The sequence below is a fragment of the Bos mutus genome, chromosome 4 (assembly GCF_027580195.1).
Source record: "Bos mutus isolate GX-2022 chromosome 4, NWIPB_WYAK_1.1, whole genome shotgun sequence".
Classification (NCBI taxonomy): domain Eukaryota; kingdom Metazoa; phylum Chordata; class Mammalia; order Artiodactyla; family Bovidae; genus Bos; species Bos mutus.
The window spans coordinates 31,109,204-31,124,693 of record NC_091620.1 but is presented as its reverse complement, the minus strand read 5'-3'; the positions used below and the strand labels follow the sequence as shown (position 1 = coordinate 31,124,693).

Here is a 15,490-nt window from a genome sequence, read left to right as displayed (position 1 = left end):
TAAAGGCAGGGATTTTTCTTTTTTTCTTATTATCTCACAATGAATACTTGTGGACTGAATTAGCCTATTCTATCTTTTTAGCACAGTATAGAAATAAAAATGCCTATTTAAGGAAAACAAATGTTGCTAAAGGATCATAGACATCCACATCCTTAAGGGGAAATAAACAAAGAAAACAACATTTACTGAGCACCTACTATGTGCTCAGCAACCTTCTGGTTATTTGCATAATAATTTGCTATTCATATCAATCATCTGATTTATGAATTCTCTCCATGTAACAATCTGGAGAAATGAGGTCCACCACAGAGAATAAATAATAGATTTAATAAGAACAACGATCTGCATCTAATACATCATGTTCTTCAGTAAATCTCCACCATTACCGTAGCAAAACCCATATTCTTTCTCTCTTTCAAAAATGATACTCATTTAATGGTGGTGTGCATATGTTTAATAACCACAAGTACAAACTATTTTATTCAAATAATGTTTTGGGAAAAAACAAAAAAGAGAAAACAAAAAACTAGGGTTCTTTAGCAAACCCCAGAAACAATACAATTTATCTCATTTCTCAGTCCCAATTCTTACAAATCAGGGAAACCTAAATTTACCTTAAGTTACAAGAATGTCTCAGGAATGAGATACAGGAATGTCAAGTCTTTTTTAAGAAGTTGTTTGCTAGGCATTCTATTAATACTTCTAGTTTGGGAAACAAAACTGCCATTTTTGCCAAAATTGTTCTTCCAATTTATGGTTATGACATGGCCTCCATTAAGCTTCAAACAGACTAGTCACAGTGACAACATCTTAAAATAAGTCTGAGAACCTATATCAATAAGTTATTCAGTAGCAGGAAGAAAATCTAGAAAAGACTGTCATAGAACAAAAAGAGAAACAGAACTTCAAATATTCAAATTTATTAACTATACGTATACACATGCAAATATACCTGAAGAATGAATGGCTTTGCTCCTCTTCTGCATCACTTCCATTAATGCACCTACAATTCCTGAAGTGGGTGCAGGTGCTGGTGGTGTAGACTCTGGGGCATCAGTTACCTTGGAAAGGAAAGTCAGCAAAACTGAGTAATACATCCTTATCAAAAAGTCTCTCTCTCCAGAAAATCTTTCTCTCTTACAATCACTTCATTATTTTAAAACAAAATAAAACCAAAAAAGCAAACAATCAAGCCCAGGATAGGATTAAATGAATTAAGAAAAAGCAAAAAAAAACAAAAAACAAAATTGCTGCTTTAGAAGACTTATGCAAGATATATTTTCCATTTTTAATGTATAGGCCATCAACAGATTTCCAAATTTAGATTAAAAATCAAACTTTTTGCTACTTGCCCTTGAAGTTGAGTTACTTCTGTTTATTCTAATATACAAAATCTGGGCTGATAAGAAACTTTAAAACAGTTATCAAAGGGTATTTTATAAAACTGAGGACATATTTAGATTCCGAGAGCTACAGGTGAGAAGCACATTTCAAGATATCTAAGAGCATTTAAAGAGACTTATATTTTCCTGAAAAATTCAACTTTGCTAATAAGCTTTATAATTTTAAATATTATATTTAATATAAAGTATAACTTAGAAGACAATGGCACCCCACTCCAGTCCTCTTGCTTCGAAAATCCCATGGACGGAGGAGCCTATTAGGCTGCACTCCATGGGGTGGCTAAGAGTCGGACACGACTGAGTGACTTCACTTTCACTTTTCACTTTCATGCACTGGAGAAGGAAATGGCAACCCACTCCAGTGTTCTTGCATGGAGAATCCCAGGGATGGGGGAGCCTGGTGGGCTGCTGTCTATGGGGTCGCAGAGTCGGACACGACTGAAGTGACTTAGCATAGCATAGATATAATGTATAAATATGTACACATATGTATACATACATATTCTAAATATGTATAATAGACAATATATATACTGTAATTCAAAATTAACCTTCCTTCTCATGTATGTGAAACTTCTCTTTAAGGAGATCAGATGGGTAGCCTTCAAAATGTACCTCACAAGGCAACTAACTTTCCCCAACTAAAGTACTATTTACTTTATCTAATACAAACTACATTTGGGGGAAAAAAATCAATATTAAAGGGTCTCATTAAAGAGACTCACAGACTTAGAAAATGAACTTATGGATGCCAGGGAACGTGACGGTTAGGGACTTTGGGAAGGTCATGTACACACTGCTATATTTAAAATGCATAACCAACAAAGACCTACTGTACAGCACATGTAACTGCTCAATGTTATGTGTCAGCTTGGATGGGAGTGGGGCTTGGGGGAGAATGGATACATGTATAAGCATGGCTGAGTCCCTTTGTTGTTCATCTGAAACTACTGTAACATTGTGTTAATCGACTATACCCCAGTACAAAATAAAAAGTTTTTTTTTTTTTTTTTTAAACCCTATCAGTAAAGGGTCTCATTAAAACAGAAAAAAAAGGATTTTATTAAAATCGAATTTCTATATAAAATAATCCCTGATTATTTTATATTATCCTGACTCTTTCCAACCCCATGGACTGTACAGTCATGGAATTCTCCAGGCCAGAATACTGGAGTGGGTAGCCTTCTCCTTCTCCAGGGATCTTCCCAACCCAGAGATCAAACCCAGGTCTTCTGCATTGCAAGTGGAATTCTTTACCAGCTAAGCCACAAGGGAAGCCCCATTAAAAAAGAGACTACAGGAAATCTGTAGAAACTAAGGGGAAAAAAATACAATTTAGAAAGTACTGCTCTCTGTGCACTTTGATTAAAATAAGTAGTCATTTATACAAAATACTCATTTTGTTAATTTTGTCCCTGATGGTATCCACAGAAAAGTATGTTATTGGTATAATTAAAAATGAAATAGCACAGCTATACTAAATAATTACACACATACACATAGCTACCCTTGAATAACATGAGTTTGAATTGCATGGGTCCACTAATATGCAGATTTTTTTCAATAAATGTATTGGGACATTTTTTAAAGATCTTCTACATCTGAAAAAACTTAATAGATGAACCCCATTGCCCAAATTCATGCAAAGAAAAAGTTAGACATGTCATGAATGCATAAAACATATGTAGATACAGGTCTACTTTACCATTTACTACCATAAAGTATATACAAATCTATTGTAAGAAGTTAGAATTTATTAAAGCTTATGCACACACAGAGACTTTGGGAAATCCTACATACATGGCATCATTCCCTGTTAACAGAAATGTAAATAAATGTAAAGATGCAGTTTTAAATTATAACTGCATAAGATTAATTGCAGTGCACACTGTACTATTGCCCTAATTTTGCAGATACCTTCTGTCGCTAATTCAGTGAGCCAAGCATGAGTATCTACTTGAAACTCCTTGTGATTCTACTAGTGTGAGCACTTTGTCTCCCCAGTAAATTGTGTATTGCAGTAAAAAGTGATCTCTTGCAGTTCTCGTGTATTTTTCATTGGATTGAGTGCAATACTGCAATCCTTGAATAAAACCATGGGACAAGTGCCACTGGTGATGCTGGAAGTACTCCAAAGAAGGGGAGAAAAGTCATGACATTACAAGAAAAAGCTGAATTGTGTGATATGTTCTATAGAATGAGGTTTGCAGCTGCCCACCAATTAAGGATAAATGAATCCAGCATTAAGGTCATAATGAAAAAAGAACAAGAAATTCATGAAGCTATCACTGCAGTTAGGTGTAGGAGACCAACCCCTTCTTTTCCTACTCCTCCTCCTCAGCCTACTCAGTGTGAAGACAACAATGATGAAGACCTTTGTGATGATCCACTTTCACTTAAGCAGTAGAAGTAATCATCATGCCATCATCATGCAGAGTTCCAAAGAATAGCAAGGAGAGATAAGAAAGCCTTCCTCAGTGATCAATGCAAAGAAATAGAGAAAACAACAGAATGGGAAAGACTAGAGATCTCTTCAAGAAAACCAGAGATACCAAGGGAGCTTTTCATGCAAAGATGGGCACAATCAAGGACAGAAATGGTATGGACCTAACAGAAGCAGAAGATATTACGAAGAGGTGGCAAGAATACACAGAACTATACAAAAAAGATCTTAATGACCCAGATAACCACAATGGTGTGATCACTCACCTAGAGCCAGACATTCTGGAATGCAAAGTCAAGTGGGCCTTAGGAAGCATCACTACGAAAGAAGCTAGTGGGGGTGATGGAATTCCAGTTGACTTATTTCAAATCCTAAAAGATGATGCTGTGAAAGTACTGCACTCAATATGCCAACAAATTTGGAAAATTCAGCAGTGGCCACAGGACTGGAAAAGATCAGTTTTCATTCCAGTCCTAAACAGAGGCAATGCCAAAGAATGCTCAAACTACCGCACAATTGCACTCATCTCACACAGTAGCAAAGTAATGCTCAAAATTCTCAAAGCTAGACTTCAACAGTACGTGAACCATGAACTTCCAGATGTTCAAGTTGGATTTAGAAAATGCAGAGGAACCAGATATCAAATTGCCAACATCCACTGGATCATCGAAAAAGCAAGAGAGTTCCAGAAAAACATCTACTTCTGCTTTATTGACTACGCCAAAGCCACTGACTGTGTGGATCACAACAAACTGTGAAAATTCTTAAAGAGATGAAAGTACCAGATCACCTGACCTGCCTCCTCAGAAATCTGTATGCAGGTCAAGAAGCAACTGTTAAAACCAGACATGGAACAACAGACTGGCTGCAAACTGGGAAAGGAGTATGTCAAAGCTGTACATTGTCACCTTACTTATTTAACTTATATGTAGTGTACATCATCCAAAATGCAGAGCTGGATGAAGCACAAGCTGGAATCAAGACTGCCAGGAGAAATATCAATAACCTCAGATATGCAAATGACACCACCCTTATAGCAGAAAGTCAAGAGGAACTAAAAAGCCTCTTGATGTAAGTCAAAGAGCAGAGTGAAAAGTTGGCTTAAAACTCAACATTCAAAAAATAAAGATCATGGCATCTGGTTCCATCACTTCATGGCAAATTGATGTGGAAACAATGGAAACAGTGACAGATTTTATTTTGGGGGGGGCTCCAAAATCACTGCAGCTACGAAATTAATGTCTGCTCCTTGGAAGAAAAGCTATGACCAACTTAGACAGCACATTAAAAAGCAGAGACATTACTTTGTCAACAAAGGTCCGTCTAGTCAAAGCTATGGTTTTTCCAGTAGTCATGTATGGATGTGAGAGTTGGACTATAAAGAAAGCTGAGCGCAGAAGAACTGATGCTTCTGAACCATGGTGTTGGGGAAGACTACTAAGAGTCCCTTGGACAGCAAGGAGATCAAACCAATCAATCCTAAAGGAAATCAGTCCTGAATATTCATTGGAAAGACTGATGTTGAAGCTGAAACTTCAATATTTTGACCACCTGATACTCATTGGAAAAGATCCTGATGCTGGGAAAGACTGAAGACAGGAGGAGAAGGGGATGACAGAGGATGAGATGGTTGGATGGCATCACCAACTCGATGGACATGAGTTGAGCAAGCTCCGGGAGTTGGTGATGGACAGGAAGCCTGGCGTGCTGCACTCCATGGGGCCGCAAAGAGTTGGACTGAGTGACTGAACTGAACTGATCATGCCATACAGTTAATAAAATAAACTTATCTGTTGTGTAAGTGTGCCTTTTTGTGAAAATCTAATAACTACATGGTGAGAACTGTATGAAATATTTTCATATCAACATTGCCTAAGTATTCATCATGTAGGACACAGTGTACAAGATTACACCATATTATATCACCATACAGTATGCCTCTCTCGTAACTGGAGAAACCGTGTAGCTGTCCATCATCACAGGTAAGTGGTTTTGAAAAAAAAAACAACAACAAAAAAAACAATGTTTCCAATACAGTATTAAGAATATGACTGTAATAATATATGCCATAAAAATTTTATAATGATTCATTCATTAGTATGTAGGTCAGCTACTGTGAAGCAATAATACTGAATATACTAGGCTACCATAAAGCAATCATTATCAACATATAAATTGTTATACCTGTAAATAACTATAAATTTATCATATTTTCATTTTCAATGTCTAGTGTATTACATATAACATCTAGCATTATATAAGAATATATATATATATAAAAAAAGAATATTGACCAATACTGACGTAGGTACTAACAGACTATTCATCTTGTGAGCAGATGATGTAAAGTTATAGTATCAATAAATCCAATTCAGTACTGTAAATGTTTTTTCTTCCTTATGATTTTCTTAACATTTCTCTTCTCTAGCTTACTTTAAGAATATAGCATATAGTATAATATATATATAAAACATATAAAACATGTTCATTTTTATGTTATTGTAAGGCTTCCAGATAACAACAGGCCATTAGTAATTAAGTTTTGGGGGAGTCAAAAGTTATACACACATCTGACTGCTCCAGGGGCTTGTACACATAACTCCCGTGTCCAAGGGTCAACTTATGTACCTGAAATTCTAAAGGATACGGACGGCCCCATTAAAATCTGCTCTTCATCTGGGCTGTGGTCATTTTGACAATAATTCTGCCCGCTAACAACTATTCAGTTCCTGAGAAACCTTTAGTCAGAAATAAATGGGAAGAGGGAAGTTGATTGTTCAGAGGCTGATCTAAGTATCATTCTGGATACATGTTAAGAAAAGATCTAAACACACTTTAAAGACCAGAAGTTTCTTAAATCTGTGCTATGCTAATGTTTAAATGCCTTCATTCAATTAGTTGTGTTCCCTATCTGTCATTTCCCTCCTAGACAGTTTCTAGGATTTAGGAAATTATAATTCTCTACCTACTGCAAAATAATTTTCCATTAAAAATCTCCTCCTTTTAGTTCCATTTACTTCATAGAAAAAGCTATCATTTCTGTCTGAAGTCCTACAGAAAAGTGTTCCTCCAAGAACTGAGAGACCACATCTAAAGGCCTGGAGGAAGTGTAGGAATGTTAGGTAGCTTAGGCTTTAGGTCAGGGGTCAGCAAACTACTGCACGGGCCAAATCTAGTCTGTCTCATCTTTTTGTATAACTTTCTTAAAGCTAAGAATGATTTTTACACTTTCAAATGGTTGAAAGAAAACAAAAATGAAAGAAGAATATTTGTGATATGTACAAATTATATGAAATTCAAATTTCAGTGTCCATAAATACAGCTTTATAGAACACAACCATGTGCATTCATTTATGTGCTGTCTATGGCTGCTTTCACAGTATATGTACGGCTGTTGCATCTGTGCTGTAACAGCAGAGCTGAGCAGTTGTAACATACTATATGGGTTTGCAAGCCTAAAATGTTTACTGTCTAGTCCTTTAAAGAAAAAAGTTTGGTAACCTCTGCTCTAAGTGAAAGTGAAGTCGCTCAGTTGTGTCTGACTCTTTGCGACCCCATGGACTGTAGCATACCAGGCTTCTCTGTCCATGGGATTTTCCAGGCAAGGGTCCTGGAGTGGGTTGCCATTTCCTTCTCCAGAGGATCTTCCCGACCCAGGGGTCGAACCTGAGTCTCTCACACTGCCAACAGGGAAGCCCTGCTCTAGAAGAAGGCTAAATGATGACCTCATCCAACTCAGAGAATCCAAAATTATCTGCCATCACCACAGAAATTCTTTCAATTCTCTGTGGAGTCTGATTCTCTACTAATCTAAATTTTAGACACAGAAACTTTAAAATATAGTTTAGTTTTCATACAGTTAATAGTCTGACTTTACCAAAATGATTACGATTCATTTCAATATGGCTACTTTTACTTCTGTGTAGTTTAATAAAGATTTTTCTCTCAATTAAATTTTATTTAAAAGTCTAGAACAATGAATTTTGAACACAGTGCAATATTCTCTTTATTGAAATTCTATAACAGGTAAACTAAAACTATGGTGACAGAAATCAGATCAGTGATTCTTTTTGAGAAGGGAGAGAGGCATGAGGGAACTTTCTAAGGTGGTATTTTGATATAGAAATATAGGTTACACAGGTAAAGGTATAAATGTGTGCGTTTTATGGTATTAAAAATATCAGAAGTTCATTGGGTTAAAAAAAATACGAGAAAAAGTAAAAAAAATATTTCTTTCCAAAGACATCTTATAATACTTTAAAATTCCATGAAGATAGGTAGTCTAGATTGAAAAGAATGGATTACTTACAGATTTCAGTTGAATACCCTGTCGTATCTGGTCTAAAAGTGCATCCCTTCCAGAGCAGGACACCGGCCGACTGTTCTGTTCCACTTTTTTTAGCTGAGCACCCTCTCTAATTTGATCTAAAAGAGCTGCTTTGCTTCCTGCAGGAGTTGGAACTTGGTGGTCACCATCAGAAGGGAGGCCAGGGGGAGGTGGTGGCCCTGGTGGAGGCGGAGGTGGCGGCGGAGGTGGTGGTGCCACTGACCCGCTCACTGACAGAGGTGGAGGTGGTGGTGGAGGCCCTGAAGGTGCTGAGGAGGGAAGAGCTGGAAGTGGAGGAGGGTACATCCTGTTTGGCGGTGGTGGAGGGGCTCCTACACCTGGCCTGGATGGAGGCGGTGGTGGCGGTGCAGCTGTGGGAGCTCTTGAAGGTGGTGGAGGAGGAGCCCCTCTTCCCCTGGCAGGAGGGGGAGGAGGGCCCGAGCTATGTGGAGGCGGGGGAGGAGGGGGCGGCCCTCCCCTTGATGGTGGTGGAGGTGGTGGTGCTGAAATACAAACAGGAAAAAAGAAAGCATGCTTTTTTCCCCCCACAAACATTATACTGAAAAAGCAACATATTTCAACATGTATTAAAACAGTATGAGGAAAAAAAGGCCTCATCTTTGTATTTTAATTACAAAGCTATCTGAGCAAAGATGATATCTTATAATTCTTATGATATCTTATAATTCCCAATAATTTGGGAATCTTCAGCCTAAAGATCACTTTCCTGGTCTTGAAAAAATATTCGCTAAAGTAGTAGAATTTAGTTGTTAGAAAATAAAAATCAATGGTTATTTTTCCTCTTTAAAGAATCAAGTATAGTTAGCTGTTCTATACAGTTGATTTATATTCAGAATTAAATAGCTAATGTAGTATAATCTATTAGAATTTACTCAAGTTAATCTGCTGCTACTGCTAAGTCACTTCAGTCGTGTCCGACTCTGTGCAACCCCATAGATGGCAGGCCACCAGGCTCCCCCGTCCTGGGATTCTCCAGGCAAGAACACTGGAGTGGATTGCCATTTCCTTCTCCAATGCATGAAAGTGAAAAGTGAAAGTGAAGTCGCTCAGTTGTGTCTGACCCTCAGCGACTCCATGGACTGCAGCCTAACAGGCTCCTCTGTCCATGGGATTTTCTTTTAAAATGTGAACCTTTGTCATCTAACTTACATTTGTAATTTATAATGTCCTCTATTTTTGTGTTTATAGGATATATAAGAATACATAATACATATATAATAAATATATAATATAGTGATAGATATAGTGTAATTCTAGTAATGGCAGTAAGGGAGGTGGGTTGCTCAGCTGAAATGTTCAATTACTTATTCAGGAGACATTAACAAATTTACTGAAAACTTCTAAATGCTGTAAAATTCAAGTTAGTAGTAAAATATTAACATTACTCTGACAGTAATAATATATACATTCTTATTTTACTAAAGGTAAAGTGTAAGTTAAAACAGAGAAGTTCAAAGTATAAACATATTACATTTCCAGAGGCATGATTTTACCAAGAGCATACACAAATTTACAGAATAATAAACTTCATTATTTTTTCATTAATTTAAAGAATGAGTAGGAAAAGAAATAACTTTTTCTTTTAAAGGAATAAAGCTATTTATATTTACTGGTACAAACTAATATATTCCTGATGGATAGTTCTAAAGTCTATACAAATACCCACCTTAATTTCAAATTATAGGATTAGATGCTCAAAAATGCAATGATCAGATCAGATCAGATCAGATCAGTCTAACTCTTTGCGACCCCATGAATCGCAGCACGCCAGGCCTCCCTGTCCATCACCAACTCCCGGAGTTCACTGAGACTCCAAGAGGAAAAAAAAAACCCTCACTTCAAAGGAAAGCCAAACATTATTTTCTAATTTCATTTGAGATAATCATGGGAAATATGCTATAAAATATGCTATCAAATTTAGTCATAAACATGAGATGAAAAAGACAGTAAGGCAAGGCTCACAAGGGTATTGTCTCCTGATACAGAGACTTTTAAAACTGGAAACATGGAGCAGCAAACAGGAGAGTCATCCTACTTGGATACAAGCCACCCCTAAGGGAAGTGCCCATGATTTACACTCAAGGCATGCTGCTGCTGCAGCTAAGGTTCACCCAATTTTCTCACCAGATCCAAAGCAAGAAGACAAACTTGCTAAGACCAGTCTTTTTCGAGCATATTTTGTGGTAACAGTAAAACCAAGAGGACATGGTCTATGTACATTATGTACAGCCCCTGAATAGGAGAGTACGTCAAATCCTCCAAGCAGATATAATCATTTTAATCAATTTAAGGCTTGCATTTCAAAAAGCAATGATATTTATCTGAACTAGTATTTTTTATGACTTAATTGTTTGCTAATCAAGAGGAAAAGGACTCACTCTATACTACAAAAACTGTATTGTTAGTCAATCATTTCCTGTGGTTTTGCTAAGGACTCTGGAACCATAATGTTCTATGTACAATGAAGAATCTCTTCAGTAGAGAGAATAAAGTTCTTTTGAACTGGGAGTAAGCACACTGATTGGAATAATTTGTGATTCAGCTAATAATCACTCAAAGAGACACTAAATTACTGCTCAGGCAAGGGGAGAGCATTAATTTATAGTCAATAAATTATCAGCTGTACCAAATTTGGGTACAGCACAAGTTTAGCATTTCTATTCTCTGAAAAGTGACTGGAAATCTCTCTGTATTTTCATGAGGAAAACATCTATTACCACCTTTCTATTTTTATAATCTGTACTATGACTACATAAAAAGGAAAGTATGCTAAAGATATACCATATCTCAGGGTAAAAATATGAAGGAATTAAGAGGAGAAGAGAGGAGAGATGGCACAACATCAGCTAGGTTCACATGCACAAAAACGTCTACTGGGCAGACACCACACACCACTATGAGAAAGTCTGAAGGCCTATAGGTTTTCAAAACTCTGAGTCACCACAAACACCAGATTCAGAATGACAATGATAGTTCTTAGATATTTAATTAGTAAATAAAAAGCATGACACAAAAGTTACAACAAATCAAACTGTTCTTACTATCAAAGGTTAGTGAGAAAGGAAGACTGAAACTTTCAGAAAAACTTCCTCTTGATGGTACACTGTAATGACAAGCTGATATATTTAAAAATAATTATTTCAGGTCAAATTAAGCATAACCAGTAGATAACTCTAGATATTTGATATTTAAGGGAATTAAAAGCAGAAATTATAAAACAATATAAATACATTAATATTTAAAAGAAATGTGTTACAGAATTCAGGAAACACTTTGAAGAACTGCTCTCATGCACTCTCATCAGGATTAAGCAAAGCAGGCATATATTATTCAACACAGATTGAAATCTATGGGAATACTGACAGCTCCCTGAGTTGTCCTTCACCCAACTGCATGTTTATGTTTAGTCCTCCCCGCTTAAAGCTCAGCATTCAGAAAACTAAGATCATGGCAGCCGGTCCCATCACTTCATGGCAAATAAATAGGGAAACAGTGGACACAGTGGCTGACTTTATTTTTCTAGGCTCCAAAATCCCTGCAGATGGTAACTGCAGCCATGAAATTAAAAGACGCTTACTCCTTGGAAGGAAAGTTATAACCAGCCTAGACAGCATACTAAAAAGCAGAGACATTACTTTGCCAACAAAGGTCTGTCTAGTCAAGGCTATGGTTTTTCCAGTAGTCATGTATGGATGTGAGAGTTGGACTGTGAAGAAAGCTGAGCCCCGAATTGATGCTTTTGAACTGTGGTGTTGGAGAAGACTCTTGAGAGTCCCTTGGACTGCAAGGAGATCCAACCAGTCCATCCTAAAGGAGATCAGTCCTGGGTGTTCATTGGAAGGACTGATGCTAAAGCTGAAACTCCCAATACTTTGGCCACCTGATGTGAAGAGCTGACTCATTTGAAAAGACCCTGATGCTGGGAAAGACTGAGGGCAGGAGGAGAAGGGGACAACAGAGGATGAGATGGTTGGATGGCATCACCAACTCGATGGACATGGGTTTAGGTAGACTCCAGGAGCTGGTGATGGACAGGGAGGCCTGGAGTGTTGCAGTTCATGGGGTCGCAAAGAGTTGGACACGACTGTGTGACTGATCTGAACTGCCCCAAATTAATGTTAAAAATACAAGTATATTTTATGTAGGTTATTGAAATAATGCCAAGTGTAAAAACCAATCACTAAAAATAAGTATAATAAGTAAAACTAAAAACAATAGCAGTGTTGTAAGAGGTAACCCACAAAATTTCAAAAAAATTAAATTACAGACAAAAATGATCTGACTCATAGAAATAAATTTCCTTTCTTACTTTAGCATCTATATACCCCAAACATTAGTTTGAATAAAGGGAAGAAAACCTTACTGGATATTAGTTTTGGAGGCAGGATATATGAGTTAATAGCTTCTTTGAAAATAAACACATGCATAATTTAGGACACTGGGTCAAATAACATCCCCATACATACCACTCCATTGTGGTGGACCTAAAGAGCAGATTATTTATTATAAATTAATGGACTTCAAACAACTGCACAGATACACAAAAAGATATACTGGAAATGATAAGGTTTACCACTTTTTACAAGCCTGATTACATGATTTTACAAAATAATTCCACTTTTTACAAGCCTGATTACATGATATTACAAAATAATTTCAAGAAATTTGAGTCAGGTCTTACAAAACCTATTTTTATGGCAACTTCATAAACTTCTCCCTATTTTTATCATACTTCTGAACACGCTATATGCTTTGCCTAGGAAACATCTCCATAATAAATCATTATCTGTCTTTTTATTCTTCCTCTTAAAAAATGTATCTTCTATAAAATCATTCTTGGGTGTCTAAAAAGTTCCACACTGGGAGTTAAGATTCTTGAGTATTAAGTTTCTCAAGTATTTTTTTTTGTAATGCCTATGAATTTTTTCCTTTGCTTTTAGGTAATTCAATTAAGCACTTTGCCTAATTTGATATTTTAAAAGCAACTAGAATAAAAAGCAGTAATAAGAAAGTTTAAAAAAACAAACTCAATCAAGTTAATACAGACCACTCTCAGTTACAGATATTCAGGCGAGAGGCCAGCAATATGGACTGTCTAATAAATGCCAAGAGTATTTATAAACAGTTCAGAGAGACCCTGAGCATCATCTGGTGTAAGATGAAGGTGAGTGTTAACAGTGGAGAAAAAGACAGTCAAAGAACAAACTAGGTCTTCAAGACCTCCATCATTTGCACACTAATTATAACCATGACTTATTTTGGCAGCATTTAAAAACAATGTTGCCCAGATGTTTTTATTAAAAATCCATACAATTTGGAAATGTGATTTTTTTTCACAAAATAAGATAAATCATCATCATACTATTTTCAGTGGAATTAGCATTGCGTTTCCACAACAGCAATTATGACTGCATGATTGTTTACATTATCTGTTGTCACAATAGATAGTAAGATTTCTGAGGGCAGAAACCATATCTTTGTATCTAAATATCCTGAGTAGAGACTAGTGCTAACACAATAATGTTTACTGAATATATGAATGAATGAATGAACATCAGCAGTGAAAAAGATACAGGTAGGTCAAATACCTAATTTAAAATGTTAGTTAAATTCTTCAAAAGAATGCTTTGATTATCTGGAGCTTTTGTTTTGCTATACTGTCTTATCACGAGTATGCAAAAAGGAGGAAGAAAAGTAGCCCCCAGTGAATTAACTGGTAAAGAGGTAACAGTCATATTGGAAAACTCAGAGTTAAGTGTATTTATATTTAATTGTGACAATTATTAAAACATGACCAAAAAACATGGTGATTTAAATAAAATATCAAATCTTAAAAAGGTGCAAGTTGTTTGTGTTCGCAGGTACCAAATGGCAAGTTTTATATTTTAGCTAAGAAAAAATTTATTTCAAAATAAAGATTTTGCATTATTTATATTCTAAAAATGCTTATTATACATTATAGAATTCATAATTATATTTAAATTACTATTTCTAATTGTCATAAATGCAACTTTGATAGTGGTCTCTAACATTTACTAAGTGAAATATGCAACTACACTTTTTTATTCTAAAACCAAACAGCCAGAAGACTTTGTATGAATTTTCATGAATTTAATATAAGACTTTTAAATAGTTAGAAAAGTCTTGACAAGTTTTTTAGTTATACTGAAATAATGTAAAATCCAGTACACTGGGCTAAACAAGTTATCCCATAAATTACAACATTCTGCTTAAGGAAGGTTCACATGAACATATGTAGCTGTCATCCACGCAACTGACTTCAAAAGATTCAAAGGAAAAATAGTCAGAATGCCTAAACAGAAATAAAAGTTACCTTGCCTTCGCAGTTCATTTTTAACAGCTTCAACACCTCCTGTTTTTTCAATGAAGTCATATATAACTTTTGATGTTTCTCTGTCTTTAAGTTGTGCCTCTGAGATTCCACACATATCAAAAAGATTCTTCAATTCTGGATCCAAATTATTCAGCTACAACAGATAAAATAATTGCTAACTATAAAATCTATCCCCAATTTTTCACAACAGCAAGTTGAAATTTTATTCTCATATCTGTGCCTTTTATGAAATTATTTTCTTTTGTGTTTATAAATTTTTAATATAGTTAGAATATTTATATGCTAAGTAAATATCTTATAAAAAACAGAAAAAGATAAGAACAAAGAATAGGCTTTATATTTTATGTTTTCTTTTTGTTTCCTACCTTTGTAAAAAAAAGCATCTTATTTTGATTTTTACCAATCCCTTCATGAATGATACATCTCTAAAGTTCATCTATTCTACCTTGTCCTAAATAAGATTTAGATATAATCACAAATAACCACAAAAAGTATTATTAAATCTATTAAAAAATTTGAGGTCAAGTACCTCTTCATAACCCAAGTACCCTGTAAAATGCCCAAGACAAAGAGGCATTCAAAAACACTGTGGTGCTGTTTATGACAAGACATGGAAGCAACCTCAAAGTCAACTGACAGGAATGGATGAAGAAGAGGTGGTACATATATACAATGGAATATTACTCAGCCATTAAAAATGAAATAATGCCATCTGCAGCAACACAGATGGACCTAGAGAGTGTCATACTGACTGACTGAAGTAGATCAAATACAGGAGAAATATCATATGGCATCCCTTATATGTGGAATCTAAAAAGAAATGATGCAACTGAACTTACTTACAAAAAAACAGAAGACTTACAGACTTAGAGAAGGAACTTATGGTTGCCAGATGGAAATGTATACACTGCTATATTTAAAATGCTTAACTAACAAGGACC

At 35.8% G+C, this 15,490-nt stretch overlaps 1 protein-coding gene across 2 annotated transcripts in view; it reads right to left on the bottom strand.

The window, feature by feature from the left end:
• Positions 1 to 15,490, bottom strand: part of LOC102284135 (WASP like actin nucleation promoting factor) — a 79,384-nt gene that overhangs the window by 2,261 nt on the left and 61,633 nt on the right. Inside the window, exons 8-11 of one of the 2 annotated variants that reach the window (XM_070369297.1) lie at positions 14,529 to 14,682; positions 12,661 to 12,678; positions 8,156 to 8,676; positions 953 to 1,061 (exon numbers count right to left, since the gene is read on the bottom strand). In XM_070369297.1, coding sequence (XP_070225398.1) covers positions 953 to 1,061; positions 8,156 to 8,676; positions 12,661 to 12,678; positions 14,529 to 14,682 — 802 coding nt within the window. The remainder of the gene's footprint in view (positions 1 to 952; positions 1,062 to 8,155; positions 8,677 to 12,660; positions 12,679 to 14,528; positions 14,683 to 15,490) is intronic. The other variant, XM_005893450.3, reaches the window with a different exon arrangement.